Below are 15,691 nucleotides of genomic sequence, written 5' to 3' on the forward strand. Positions count from 1 at the left end.
ATGTTATAAAGACAGACCTAGCGTAAAATGAGACCGGAATAACCTTACTTCCGTTGTTTTCTGACTCGGTGAGTCGGATCTGGGTTGGCACGGACTTGGGATCTGAACTCAAACAGTCGGTGGAAGCCAGATCTACATCAACGTTTTCCTTTACACATACTTATCTAGCTTAGATTGTTTAAAATCTTCGTCGCGTTTGAGGATTGACTTAACCCATGACAAGATTCTTGGTCGGAGCTTTGGGGCGACTGACGGTGGGGTGTTGGGAGAACGCTTCTTACGGTTCCCTTGTGAACGATTCGTCTAGTTAGTGTTAGGATTAGGATTATGCCAAAGGTTTTGAGGGTGGAGAAGAAAAAAGCATAAACATATTGGGTTATTTACGCAAAAAATAAAATTATTGGGCCATTTATTAAAAAAAAGAAGGATGAAAAAGAAATAATCACTCAACTTTGCCTCGTCCAACGTGGCAAGTTAATTGGCCACGTCAACGGTGTCGTTAATCTAGTGACAGAAAAAGTTAATGGATGATTGATTTGTCACTTTTCAATAGCGTTAGTAGCTATTTTGTTATTTTTAAAAAATTGAGTGACTGAACTGAAATCAGAGTAACTATTTTGTTAACTACCTCAGAATTGAGTTACTCTTTATGTAATTTACCCTTCTTTTTACTATATTTTTTTCTTATAAAAAATTATATATAGATTTTTAGTTACTAACATATCAACAACAAACTTTCTTCTTTTATCACCTTTTACTTAAAATAGCTACGACTTCATTGTATTGAGCACATTATGCTTTTTGCCCAGTTAATTTGTTATAAAACTATTAAGTTTCTTGGTTTCATCGGAAATCTCACTTTTTTTTTGTAATTAATTTATTATTTTTGTCATTATATTTTAATGTTAATCAATATAGTTCTTCAATAAAAATATTGTAAAAAGGATTTTTAGGGAAAAAAGTGTTACAAATAAATGAGCAGGATGTATCAAAAAAATATAAATTGAAGACTGGAGTAAATTCGATAACACTGAGTATAACGACAAATGGTGGTTGGTCAGGTGGAGAAAGGAGAATGTGATTGATTAGAAAATAATTTTAGAGAGTTAAAATGTCAAAGTGCCAAGTCTTTTCATCAGTCGTGAAAAATTATTATTTATAGTGTCCCAAGAATGAGAGTTACAAAGCTAACAATTAATAGGAGTAATGATTGATATTCTTTTAATTACAAGACATTAATGGTTCTTCTTATTGTGAAAGGATTTTGTAAGTGATGGTGAATAGTGAATAAAAATTCACTATGTTTCTAACAGAAGAGAGAAAGACTTAATGTTACACGAAAATGTTAAGAGGAAAGTCTCTTATCTCTATGTCTAATCTATCAAGACAAACTTTTTGAAACATCCCAAGAGTGAAGGCAACCCAAGAACTTTACCATATTCTAAGGTTATTTTCACTTCTTCCATTTCAGTGAAGCAGTATTATGTAAAACATTTCGCCGAAACTTTTGTTGAAATGCAAAACGTTAATGGTTAAATATAACTCAAAAAAGAATAAGGATCAAATTGATAAAAAAATATAAATATTGAGAGCTAAATTTATCATTATATCTTGAATAATGAATATTGTGTATGAATGTTATTTTTTTACTATTATTTTTTAGTGTTGACATATTATAGTATTGGTAATGGTGTTAATATATTTTAATTAAAGTTAAAATATGTCATAAATAGATGTAGTTTTTATAAATTTAGAATTTAGTTACTGTACTTTAATTTATAAGAATTTAGTTTGTTTATTTTTTAAATTTTAAAATTTAAGTTAAATAATTATTAAATTATTTTATTATTTTATTTTTAGGAATAAATTGTTTTTATTTTTATATGCTATGCCATTTATATAAAATAAAATTAAATATTTAATGCTTTATGGTTAAAATTTTAACAAAAGAAAAACATATAAAAATATAATTAATAATTAATACAATTTTATAAAAAAATTAAAAATTAACTAACAATACACATGATGAGTAGGGGCAACAGTAAATGACCGACAGTTTGATTGAATACAGAAAAGAACAGTCTATGATGGAGCGTGAATAACACGCTCCTTGCAGTTGAAGCTGGTGACCATGGTCATTTTGAACAGCACGTGGCGTGGATTGCGCGTCTGATTGGACGTCATTGATTGGGCTGCAAGCGGTGAAAAAAATAGACATCAGGGAGTTCCGTGAATGTCGGGACTTGACTGGTCCGTAAAAAACATCGGTGGGTCAGTTACATTTGATGGTTCCAAAATACCCACGTGGACGCCATGGCGAAAATTCCCGCCAACCACTGCTATCTCAAATTGTTTTATTTTTTTGAAAATATTAAATTTATATATTATATATTTTTCAGGTTAAATTATGGTTTTAAGTATTTAATTCATGTGTGTTCCTCCTTGAAAGTCGATTCATGTGCTTTGATTTGGCACGATTAGGCCGACCTCCTATTATTTTACTTTTTTAATCTAAATAATTAATATAGTTACAAATTTTATAAATAAATCAATCAATCAATCAAGTAATAATTTTGAATAAACCATATCAATTGTTCTTGATTTTTATTAAAATTATATTTCAGCCATTCAATTTTTAATAATTACATAATTATCATTATAATGATCGAAATGTTATATTTTTGTCACTCTTTCGTTAACTTCTATTAAAAGGATGACATGGTACATTAATTTAAAAGGTTGATAACCAATTTAGCCCCTCAACTATAACTAAAAATATCAATGTGATACTTTTAAAATTTTTCTTAATAATAATTTTAAAAAATTTAAAGGGTAAACTATTCAGATAGTCACCCAAGTTTTAACGCGTTCCTATTTTGGCCATCGACTTTTTTTTTGGTTATTTGAGTTACTTCTATTAGATTAATTGTCATTTTTAGTCACTCCAACGTTAAAATGTCTTGGTCATTGAATAAAATGTTGACATGGTAGTCTTTTGATTGATATAATGACAAATTTAGCCCTTAGCACTTTCACAGTTTGTCAAGTTGGTCTTAATTCTAGAAAATTTCAACAAATTTAACCCTCAATATTTACACATTTTGTCAATTTAGTCCAAATTGAAAAAATTTATAATTGTAAGAATTTGGAAAATATATGATTTATTATAAAATATATAAAAATATATAAAATTACATAAAGGGTTGATTTCTATTTGGTCCTAATTCTAAAAATTCAACAAATTTTACCTTTAATGTTTACACGTTTTTTCAATTTAGTTCAATGTTTAAAAATTTATAAATAAAGTATTAAAAAATATAAAATATTCAAAAAGTAATCAATCAAAGCCCAAAATCAGAATAAGTAAGTTTTTCTTAGTTTTAATTCAAAATAATGAAAAACCCACAAAATGTTCTTACTTTTGATATATGCAATTACACAACATTGCAATAAAAAAATTACAAAAAAAAAGCAAATTTTTTCCCTGTTACTAGATTTTTTGGTCGACTAAATAAAAGAGAAAAACTTTGTAAAACAACATTTATCCCTTCATCTCATTTCCCATTCATCTTCAAGCTTCCTTTTTGTTCCCATGCCCCCCCTCCCCCCAAACCTCACAATTTCAAATACCATACTAAACTTTACCAAACATCATCACTTCGTCATCGAGCACTCACCATTAAACTCATACCTAAAGTCGATTTCTTTTTTTCTTTTATAGACATACCCAAACTCAATTTCACGTTTTCTTTGAATGAGAAAAAACCGATCAATGAAGCATTGCTTAGCCTTAAGCATTTGAATCCTTCAAAACCCTACACTTTGCCACTGAAATGGAGCCAAAGATGTTTCTATAAGTAAAGGCTTTTTGGTTTGAATCCCTCGACCAACTGTTTGATCATGGTGCTAGTTGAATTTGGTAGTGATTGATTCAAAAAAATTAATTAAAATGACTCTTTTAACTTGGCGGGGTTTAAAAAAAATCAAAAATATTGATTCAAAAAATTCAAGAGAAATTGATGGTTAAATTTTATTGAATGTCTAAAAAAATTGTTAAAATTCAAGAAATATTTATTTGAATCCCTCAACCAAAAATTCATATTTAAGCCTTTATGTAACTATATATATATTTAATAATTTATATTTTTATAAAATTTTATAATATATTTTTATCTTTTTATAATAATTTTTATATATTTTGAAGTTTTTAAAATTATAAATTTTTTGCATTTGGAATAAATTGATAAAAGGTGTAAATATTGAGGGTTAAATTTGTTGAATTTTTAGAATTAGAAACAAACTAATAGAATGTGTAAAGTGTTAAAGGCTAAATTTATTATTATACCAATAAAAAGACTGCCATGTCAACATTTCATTTAGTGACAAATATATTTTAATGGTGGAGTGACTAAAAATGGCAATTAACCTAAAGGGGTGACTAAATTAACAAAAAAAAATATGGTGACCAAAATAGGAACGCATTAAAACTTGGGTGACTATTTGAGTAGTTTACCCTTTAACTTTTTTAGAATTATTATTAAAATTTTTTTTAAAAGTATCATATTGATATTTTAGTTATAGTTTAGGGGCTAAATTGGTTATTAACCCTTTAAATTAATGTGCCACATCACCCTCTTAACGGAAATTAACGGATGAGTGACAAAAATGTAACATTTCAATAACTTTAGTGATGATTATGTAACTTTTGAAAATTTGGTCATTGAAATGTAATTTTAATTAAAGGTTAAGGACAAATGATGTAGTTTGTCTAATAATTTTTTAACTAATGATTTGGGTTTTTTACCTAAATAATATTTTAAAAAAAAATACCTAAATGGCATGTTGTAAGAATTATGTACCAAAATGGCACATTCAAATGGGTGGAGGGTGGTGCATAAGCGGCACCACCCTGATTCTGACACAATTTCGTTAAAAAAAAAAGTATAGGAGTGTGGTGCCTATCTGATAGGCGGCACACCTAGTATTATTTGGTTAAAAAGAGCTATTAAAGTATGTTTGTATTTATTTTATATTTTCATTCATTCATAATTTATTTTTAATGTTTATTGAAGTAAAAAAGCCTATTTATGTTATGTACAAAGAATGTTTTATTTTTTTTGTGTAACTTATTTGTTATGTGTGTTTTAGGTTGATTAGATTTATTTTTTATGAAATTTATTTAGAATTTATGAGATAAATTAGGAATGAGTTTATATGTTCTAATTTTTTAAGATTTTATAATTGAGAATAAGATTTTATGTTTTTAAATTTTATTTTATGTTTCTTATAAATATTAAAATGAATTTTTTTCGAAGTTCTATGCAAAAAAAATTATATTTTTTTGGCAATAATTAAGTTGACATGTTATTATATATATATATATTATATTTTAAACCAAAATATTTTACTTATTATCATTTTAAAATAATAATAAAATTTTTCGTATTTATTATGTATCGTTTATGTTATGTTTTTGTTATATTTTTTATTGGCATGTTATTTTTATTATTTTAATATAATTTTTATTATTTTTTATGTAGGTAAAAGATTAAACCATTGAGATGAAATTTGTGAATGAGACCATTGAGTTGGAGTTTGAGTTGGAATTTATAATATATATTTATTTTGTTAATGTAGTATAACAAAAAATATGATGTGGACAAACTGTTTGGTATTTTTTTGTAATTAAAAGCAATATATAAAATTTAAGTATTTTAATAAATCTTTAAAATGAGCCGGATGGGGGAGTGTGAGGGGAAAAATACTAGGTGTCCAGCCTATCAGATAGGCACCTCCAGTGCTGGCTATCAGATAGGGGTCACTGGTGCTGCCTATCAGATAGGCACCACACCCCTATACTTTTTTTTTAACGAAATTGTGTCAGAATCAGGGTAGTTCCGCCTATGCACCACCCTCCACCCATTTGAATGTACCATTTTAATATATAATTCTTGGAACATGCCATTTAAAAATATATATATAATATTATTTTGGTAAAAAACCCTAATGATTTACACTAAGAAATAAGATTAATAACAGTAGGAATAAATTATGGTAAATTAAATTATGAAAATAAAATCTCTAAAACAAAATCTCTAAACTAAGTATAATACAACTAAGCTATAATTTAACCATATTTTTTAAGTTTTAAAAATTGTATAAACCTATTTAAGCAAAATTTTCTTTATATGTACCTGATTGAATCTCATAAAAAACATTAAAATTTTTCAAATTTATCATGTTTTAAATTTTAAATTTTAAATTAATTATTGTTGAATTGAATTCGAGTTCAAGAAACTCGAACTATTTAACATGTTAAAATCGAGTTTTTTATGTTTGACTTTTAAGTTAAAGTATTTGCAAGTAAAGGTTGTTAAGAAGAGAGATTTGAAGTAAAAATAAAATGTCAATTGAGTTTGTAATGTAATGTTCAAAAGAATTCATTTAAATGAATTATCGGTTGATATTATATTTTGGGTTCGATTTTTAAATATTGAAATATTTTCAAAATATATATAGTATTCCAATAGTTACAAATGAAAAGTTATCAGTAACAAAAAAATTATGTCACTTGGTTATTAACAAATAGTCATAATTATTCAAGTAGATATTTACTGAATAATTATGTTTATTGCTAAAGATATGACGATCCATTTGGATAGTTATGCCCCTATGAAGACACATGAGGCCTCCTATAAATAGGAGTGAAGTTTCATTTGTATGACAACTCAAAAAAAATATAAAAAAGTTTCTTTCGATCTCTCATCATATTTTATATTCCTAGATTGTTCTATAAAGAATTACTGCAAAAATTCTTTATAGAAATTTATACCCTTGCTATGCTCCTCTTAGTGCTCAGTTGATTGTTTCTGTCAATGCAAAACGTAGACAGTTTCTCGAAGTTCATTTGTTGGTAACTCTTTTGCACACCATAATATAAGTGGGGTGAATAGAATCTTAAAAAAGGTGACATTGATATACGTGTTAAAGCCTTCATTAATTAATCATAGATTTATTTTTATTAGACCTGTCCATGGGCCGGGCCGGGCCCACAAAAAATTTTCAGACCGTTTACTAGGCCCGAGCCTGGCCCGGCCCGAAATATGGGCTTGAGATTTTGCCCAGGCCCGGCCCGAAGAAAAATATGGGGCCCGAGCCCGGCCCGGCCCGTTTTTAATTAAAATTAAAATTATTTTTTAATAAAATTAAAACTAATTGTTATTAAAATTAATTGTTAGTAAAATTATTAAATTATTAATTGTTAATTGTATTAATTGTTGTAATAAAATCTAACATTTGATTAGTAAATTTATCAAATTATTAATTGTATTAATTGTATTAATTGTTGTAACAAAATCTAACATTTAATTAGTAAAACAAACTTGATGTTTTATTATTATTATTTTGTAACACTAGTCAAGGAAATGAAAGTAAATAAACTTAAAATAAAAAATATTATATTTTAAAAAATAAAAAAAATATTTAATATTTTTCGGGCCGGGCCGGGTCCGGGCCAAAAAATATTGCCCGAGGCCCGGCCCATTTTTTAAACGGGCCTAAAATTTTGTCCAAGCCCATATTTCGGGCCTATATTTTTACCCAAATCCTCCCATATTTCGGGAGGGCCGTCAGGCCGGGCCGAGCCGCCCGACCCATGTACAGGTCTAATTTTTATCCCCACACACCCAACATTATATATCCCTCCTCTTATAAAAAAAAGAAAAAAATAAAATTGTTATGAAATACTTAAAAATAAATGTTGTTTACTAAAATGTAGTTATATTATAAAAATAATTTATTAATATGGAAATAAAAAATCAAAGCTCTATTATGAACTTAATTTAGCTTTTCTATTACTAATTGAAATTCAAAATTTGAAATTGTACAAGCTTGAGTAATAGAATTTCAAATAAATAAATAAATAAATAAATAAAATTAATGGAAGAAATTTCGATTGAATGCAAAAAGGAAGAGTCAGTGAGAAAGGACAGATAAAAAAAAAAGATTGATTACAATTAAAAAGGAGAAATGAGTAATTTGATAGCATTTAAGGACAAAGCATGAGGTCGGCAATTGTCGGCCGGCAAACCAGGGGAGACACAAACAATGAAATTCAAACCCCAATCATCATTATTATCAATTTAAAGTTAAATGAAAATTTCAATTTTAATACACGAGCTAAAGCAATAAAAAGAATAAATTTTAATTTTAATTTTAATTTAAAAACTAAATATTAAATTAATAGTTTTTGAATCTGATTCCAATTAAAAAAAAGTCTAATATCAAAAGAAAAGAGAAAGGAATTTAGTCAAAATTTAAGAGCTCTTAGTCAACATTTGATTCCAATTTATTTCATATCTTTCTTTTTCATACAAAATTTACTCTCTCGTAATTCTACTTTTTTTAATTAATATAGTTTAATTACATGATTTATACTTTTAAGAATATTAATTACTGTAAAAAAAATTTATAAGAAAATAACAGAAATTAAAATTGAATTTATATTAATCTAAAAAAAGTAGTTGGTAACACGATTACTAATAAAAATAGCAAGAATAAGTTTATCTAATTGTTCTAATATATATATTTGTTGGGTTATTCCCTCTTTAATATTTAACATATGCTCTTTATCATCATCTGTTGGTCTTTAACTGAGTTCAGCATTATCAAGATTACCAAGATCTCCTTCTTCCATATGACTCATCTCAATTCTACCCATGATTGAAGTATTTGTTTTAGAATAACCGCACTTTAAAGCTTTGAGTGTATCACATTAAAGAGTTCGCAAACGGGCTATAGTATTTCTCGAATAAATTAAAAGTTGTAAAAATAATTATATTTTAGTTATTTTATTTAATTATTTATCCACCTTGAACAAATTCCTGGCAGTTGCTTTTTAATCCCGCTTAAAATAAGCTGTCTATTTTTAAACATTTCCAGGTATTCCTTCTTTTTTTCATTTATCCCCTGCTTTCAATAACAATCAAACACCTTTTCTCTATACTCCGAAAAATTCGCTGCTTTGAACAACGAATCTTTGAATCCAGAACCCCTAATTCAACGATGAGATTGCATCACCGGAACCCTAAATTCCCTCTTTGGACCTTAAATTCTTTTTTCTTTCTCTGAAACCATCTTTTATATGAAGCCTCCTTGGCTACCTCCGTCTTTTCCTGGTATGTTCTTTTCTTTTTCTCTTTTTAAAATTTAAGTTCGAACCCTAACTCAGATTCGATCCCGTTTGAATTTTTCTTGAAGAAAATAGGAAGCATTTCTTTTGTTTTCGTAATTCCTTGTTTGGTGCGTTTTCTGTTTGTTTCTGTTTCTAATTCGGGTTTCATTATAGATTTTGCTTGGTCTTTTAATTGTTACCGTGTTTTTGTGTTTCTGGATTTTTGCCTGTTTTCGGAATGTCGATTAAAGCTGATGGTGATTCTTGTTTCTTGTTCCGGGTAATGATCTCTGGGATTTCTTCAGGTCATTTTCCAAAGATTCTTTTGATTTAACTGTTTCTTGAATTCTGTTGAGATTCTTGAACATTTCAGTTGTTTGATGTGATGTCTAAATCAGATTTTTTTATTCCTTAATAAGAATAATAAGTGTTTTTTATTGGAAAAATAATCTTTCCTGGTTCCATCTTCCGGTGTTTGATGAAATGCCTAAATCAAAATAAAAAATTTGCAAGATCCTTTTGTGTTTTCTTCCATACAGATTTTTTTCCATTTGTTTCAACATCGCAATGATGTCCAGGTCAGTTGCTTATTCAAGAATGCTCATATTGCGTGGTGTGTTTCTTATATTTGGAGGTCTTTTCATTTCCAATTTCACGTGTGTGTTCTTTTATTATTATTTTTATAGTGTTGCATACCAGATGGGAAATGTTTGAAAAGTACGAACATTTTCTGAATAATATATTTATTGTTTATCTTAAAGAAACTATCGAACTGAGACTAAATTTTCGAGGTACTTCTTTTTAGGAAAACTGAAATACATAAAGCTTGATTTCATTGCAATTCAACTGAAGAGGGGTTAAGAAATTCTTTTTGGTATTCATGATGCATGGTCGGTCATAAATATTTTTTTCAAAGGGAGGGGGGGGAGAAGTTTCCAGATTTTTTATGTTATTTAAAGGAATAGAATTTTAAAGTTATCTTTGTAACTTGAACTGTCTGCTTATTGTTTTTTTAAATAATTTTTTTATGGTTAGTTTGTAACCATCTGACTATGTTCTATTTTCTTTGTGCATTTTAGTGGTTTCTTGCGGTGAATGCTAAATTATGGATATTTCTGAGGTGGAAGAGAACCTGTTTGCAGCTAGTGATGCCAAGGTATGAATTCGAAAGCATTTGGATATGTTTAGTGTGAAATATCAGAACCTTCATTTTACCTGTGCTGTTTCTTTAATTCTAGTTAACTTCACTAAAATGGGGGCATGCCCGAAACTACTTTTGTATTCTGTAAATGTACTTTCTGCATGATCTTTTTGTTGGCATCAATCTATCTCCTAGGTTTATATACTTTTCAACTGTTCTTAATATCGAAGGCCTTTTGTTTTAGAGAAGCTGTAATGGTTGAATTTTGATGCTTAAGGTTCACAGTTTTCCTACTTACATATTTTTTTCTTATGCAGTTACATGGGGATATGTGCAAGACACTTTCAGCAATTTATTGCAAAGTCTTGTCAATATTCCCTTCCTTGGAATCAGCACGGCCTAGGAGCAAATCTGGCATTCAGGCTTTATGCTCATTGCATCTAGCTCTGGAGAAGTCCAAAAATGTTCTTCAGCACTGTTCTACATGTAGTAAACTTTACTTGGTAAGAGTTTATTTTCTGCACACACACACACACAGGATATATGCATCCATAATTGTATATGTTTCATGTGTGATTCTTGGTATGGTGGTTTTTTACTCTTGTTTGATGCATTCACTTAATGACTTTTTATTCGTTTCCCACTATTTTTCCTCTGTCGTATAGAATCTTTACTAAATTGTGGTGTTTTTTTTCATGTAGGCTATTACTGGAGATTCGGTTCTTTTAAAGTTTGAGAAGGCAAAATGTGCTCTTATTGACAGTCTTAAACGCGTTTTAGAAATAGTTCCGGAGTCCATTGGAAGTCAGGTAATAACTGCCCTCTGCTGGTTTGAGATTGCAAAGATTATTTCAATTTTTGGGTGTTTAAGCAAATAAGGGCCTTTTTTCAGCAAGCAGTTTCAACAAGATTGTTCTGCTGCTGGTATTTTTTTTATCCACATTACTTTTCTTAAAAATTTCCTAGTTCTTGTTCAAATTAAGAGGATTATTTTAGTTTTTAATGGAAATATGCCATGTCATGATTGTATTGGATTTACGTGCAGTATGATCCTTCTAATGTATTTCTGATTACTTGATTGAACTTCAGATTTTAGAGATTGTAAGTGAACTTGAGGGGACTGCTTTCTCACTTGATCCGTCTGAAAAGCAAGTTGGTGATGAAATAATTAAATTACTTCAGCATGGGAGAAAATTTGATGACTGTAATGACAACAATGAGCTTGAGTCTTTTCACCAGGCTGCTATGAGGCTTGGTATTACTTCTTCTAGAGCAGCCCTAACTGAAAGAAGGGCTCTCAAGAAGGTGATAGAAAGAGCTCGTGCTGAGGAAGACAAGAGAAAGGAATCTATTGTGGCTTATCTTTTACATCTCATGAGGAAATACTCCAAGTTGTTTCGAAGTGAGGTTTCAGATGATAATGATTCGCAGGGTTCAACGCCTTGTTCCCCAACTGTTCTGGGTTCTCTTGAGGGTGGAGGGGCAAGTGGTAATGGTCAGGCATTTGAGCGGCAGCTATCGAAGCTCAGTTCTTTTAATTTCAAGCCAAATATTAGGAGATCGGGGCATATTCCCCTTCCACCTGAAGAATTACGATGTCCAATATCATTGCAGCTTATGCATGATCCAGTCATAATAGCTTCTGGACAGACATATGAAAGGATCTGTATTGAGAAATGGTTTAGTGATGGGCATGACACCTGCCCAAAGACTCAACAGAAGCTCCCACATCTCTCTTTGACTCCTAATTACTGTGTTAAGGGTCTCATTGCTAGTTGGTGTGAACAGAATGGAGTTCCTATTCCCAATGGTCCCCCAGAGTCTCTTGATTTTAACTACTGGAGACTGGCCTTGTCCGAGTCTGAGACTGCAAATTCAAGATCAATGGATAGTGTCGGTTCATGCAACTTAAAGGGGGCTAAGGTGGTTCCTTTAGAGGAGAGTGCTAACGCTGAGGAAGTGGAAGGAAATGAAGCTGAAAATGAAAATGAGTCTCCGTGTCCACAGGAGGAAACTTCTGAGCTTAATGTGCTAGAAAGTTATCAGGATTTCCTCTCTGTTTTGAATGAAGAAGAGAACTTGCAGAAAAGGTGCAAGGTCGTGAAACAACTAAGGCTTTTTCTGAAGGATGATGAGGAGGCAAGGATTTTTATGGGGGCTAATGGCTTTGTTGAGGGATTATTGCGGTTTCTAGATTCAGCTGTGCGTGAAGGAAATGCAATGGCTCAGGAAATGGGTGCAATGGCTCTCTTTAACCTTGCTGTCAACAATAACAGGTTTGTTACTCATGTTTAATGCCTTCTTAGTTAAATCCGGACATGGATATTTGCAAGCAACTGCTGCTACCCTTTCATTCATTAATGGATACACCGAACGTGTCAAATTAATAGGAGGGGAAAGAGCATCTTAACGTCTTTCATATATAATGCTGTTATTCCTTATGATTGATTGTCATTTTATATGTAATTGCTAAGGTGAACCTCATATAGTTTTCTTTCTCCATATGTTTTCAATAACAAAAATTAGGAACAAGGAATCGTTGTTAGCATCCGGAGTGATTAAATTGCTGGAGAATATGATTTCCAACTCTGATGCCCATGAACCAGCAGCTGCTCTCTATCTTAATCTCTCTTGCCTCGAGCAAGCCAAGTCTGTCATTGGCTCAAGCAAGGCTGTGCCATTCTTAGTCCGGCTACTGGGCAGTGAAACCGAGCAACAATCCAAGCTTGATGCCCTTCATACTCTTTATAACCTCTCTACCGTGCAGTCCAACATTCTGAGTCTTCTTGCAGCTGGCATAGTTAGTGCCCTCCAGTCACTCCTGGTCTTGGGCGACCATACCTGGACGGAGAAATCCATTGCAGTTTTGATAAATTTAGCTTCAAGTCCAGCAGGAAGAGACGAGATGGTATCAGCCTGTGGTGTCATAAGTGGTCTGGCAACAGTCCTTGATGCAGGTGAATTGATTGAGCAAGAGCAAGCTGTTTCGTGCCTTCTAGTTCTTTGTAATGGAGATGAGAAATGCAGTCAAATGGTCCTACAAGAAGGTGTGATACCTGCATTGGTGTCGATTTCAGTAAATGGGACAACAAGAGCGAGGGAGAAGTCACAAAAGCTTCTGATGCTGTTCCGGGAACAACGGCAGCGAGATCATCTGCCTGCTGCTGAGAAAGTCAAACAAGTTGAAATCAATGAAGATCCCATGCCTGCTCCTGCCTCAGCTCCGGAATCGAAGCCGTTCCTTAAATCGGTATCGAGAAGAAAAATAGGTAAAGCATTTAGCTTTCTAAAGAAGAGCAAGAGCTACACAGTTTATCAGTGTTGAAAAGAGGCAAAAGAAAAAAATGCCAATGTAAATGCTTTTGTTGTATCTTCTTTTTCTTTGGTCATCACAGAGAAGCAGAAAATGTACAGGCCCTTTGTAATCTATATATGGACATTTTGTCTTCCTTATTTACCTTTTCTAGTTTATAAATAATTAACCGATCATTTAATAATAAAACTGACTATTTTATTAAAATAAACTATCTGCAGGAAAACCCCAACAAGTAGCCCGTCTAGCTCAGTCGGTAGAGCGCAAGGCTCTTAACCTTGTGGTCGTGGGTTCGAGCCCCACGGTGGGCGTTGGAGTCTGCACTATCTTTCTTTTTTCTTTGAAGAACTATTGGAAAAGAATAAAAATGTGAATATAATAAATATTATTAAAATATATTATTATCTAACGCGGAAAACATGTGGGAAATTTAAATCAGATATGGTAAACGCTGAAAGCCGATAAATCATTTATATTATAATATGCAGAGATTTAAAGAATTTGAGTATACATATTTTTGGTGAGAAAGTTACAAACTTTTATCATTTATATTTCCAAATATTAACAATGCAAATGAGTTGGAATTTTAAATTGATTACTTTGTTTTAAAGAATATTAATGATTGAGTTGCATTTTTCGATAACTTTAAATTTTGCATTGATAATACCTACCTACATATTTCAAGGTTAAAGTTTGGTTTTAAGGAAAAAAAATATTTTTATTTTTTTAAAAAATTAAACCAAAATATAAAATTAGATTTATTTAACAAAGTTTATTATATTTAGATATTATAGTTACATCATCTTGTAATTATTATCAATTTTAACTTTTTATACATTGTAATTTTCGTTTGATAATTTTATTTTTAAATGTTATTATAAAATATCAATAATTCCAAAATATTTTAAACAAATAACACCTTAAAATTAACCATTGTATCTAATATGCTATTCTAAGAAAGTATTCGACAATACGATAACAAAAAAAGAAGCAATTTTATCTGTTACATTTTCATTTCCTATTTGTTGGATCATTCACTCTTCAACATTAAACATATGTACCTTATCCTAATTAATTGGTCTTTGGTCAAATATAAATAATTAATAATAAATATTATATAATTTAGTTAAGATTAATATTGTTATAGCCTTATTCGCGTCAAGACATGTGGCAAGCCAGAAAGACGCTTAAACAATAAGCCTGTAACCAACAAACTGTCCTTTCCCGAGATAACCATCCGGACAAGCATATATCATCCCGCCATTTGGATCCCTAAGTTGCATTGAAAACATAAAGTTATTGGTCACCAAACATCACGTGGGCTTAACTGCTTTATCCTATTCAAGTCAAAATGAATGACAAGATCTGTCCTGTAACAGACATTTTTATCCCATCAAAGACATCTTCCTCACGCGCTCCGTAATGATGGCTAGACGACAAGTCCAACACGTTAACACCATCTTACATGGGACCCTACTTATAAATACCTCCAGGAACAACGAGGAGGGGATCTACTCTTCAATAATACCAAACTTATGCTTTGTCAACATACCTTTAGCTCCAAACCGTAGCATTCTCCTCACCTTCACTATCCATAACCTTTAGCTTATTACCCTGATTGGGTGATCCAACCTCTGCGGTAATCACCACTACCTTTTCTGTACTCTTTCCTTGTTGTATCATTGTATCCACAATTGGTGCGGTGAGTGTGGACAACATGACTCACAATACCAAAGTGGCATCCCCGCTGACTAAATCAACTATACCAACGATCCTACCAACCAAGCCAACTCTTCCACCCCACTTATCACCCCCATTTCACCAGCCTCAATAACTCCCACTGGCTTAAACTTTACCCAGATTCCTTCTCTTTCTACCCTTGTAGGAACCCTTCTACTGTATGCAAACATCTTCCTCCTTACCTTAGAGCAGCTAGTGAAGGCCCTGAAGGATCCTCTAGCCACCAATCTTGTCACCCTTGCTACACCAATAGGTACTACACGCTAAACTTCCTTGATTCCTTCATTACCATAGAACACCAACCGCTTGTTGGTGTGTCTTCTCC

At 31.1% G+C, this 15,691-nt stretch overlaps 1 protein-coding gene and 1 non-coding gene across 3 annotated transcripts; both read left to right on the forward strand.

The window, feature by feature from the left end:
* Positions 1–8,931: 8,931 nt before the first annotated feature.
* Positions 8,932–13,766, forward strand: LOC107903968 (U-box domain-containing protein 6). 2 transcript variants are annotated; one of them, XM_041094782.1, is made up of 7 exons: positions 8,932–9,176; positions 9,424–9,477; positions 10,252–10,328; positions 10,631–10,816; positions 11,015–11,122; positions 11,403–12,589; positions 12,840–13,766. In XM_041094782.1, the coding sequence occupies exons 3-7, from the start codon at positions 10,278–10,280 to the stop codon at positions 13,636–13,638; spliced, it is 2,331 nt and encodes a 776-aa protein (XP_040950716.1). In that variant the 5' UTR covers positions 8,932–9,176; positions 9,424–9,477; positions 10,252–10,277; the 3' UTR covers positions 13,639–13,766. The 2 variants fall into 2 exon arrangements, with proteins under 2 accessions (XP_040950716.1, XP_016685693.1); XM_016830204.2 differs by lacking the exon at positions 9,424–9,477.
* Positions 13,767–13,864: 98 nt separating this feature from the next.
* On the forward strand, positions 13,865–13,937 carry TRNAK-CUU (transfer RNA lysine (anticodon CUU)). Its single transcript has one exon. It is a non-coding gene; the product is annotated as a tRNA-Lys (tRNA).
* Positions 13,938–15,691: the final 1,754 nt, after the last annotated feature.

Source organism: Gossypium hirsutum, chromosome D05 (genome assembly GCF_007990345.1).
Source record: "Gossypium hirsutum isolate 1008001.06 chromosome D05, Gossypium_hirsutum_v2.1, whole genome shotgun sequence".
Classification (NCBI taxonomy): domain Eukaryota; kingdom Viridiplantae; phylum Streptophyta; class Magnoliopsida; order Malvales; family Malvaceae; genus Gossypium; species Gossypium hirsutum.

Coding starts and splice junctions, on each gene's coding strand:
- LOC107903968 (XM_041094782.1), top strand. CDS start 10,278: ATGGATATTTCTGAGGTGGAAGAGAACCTGTTTGCAGCTAGTGATGCC. Junction 11,123..11,402: donor CGGAGTCCATTGGAAGTCAG/GTAATAACTGCC, acceptor ATTGAACTTCAG/ATTTTAGAGATTGTAAGTGA. Junction 12,590..12,839: donor CTTGCTGTCAACAATAACAG/GTTTGTTACTCA, acceptor AACAAAAATTAG/GAACAAGGAATCGTTGTTAG.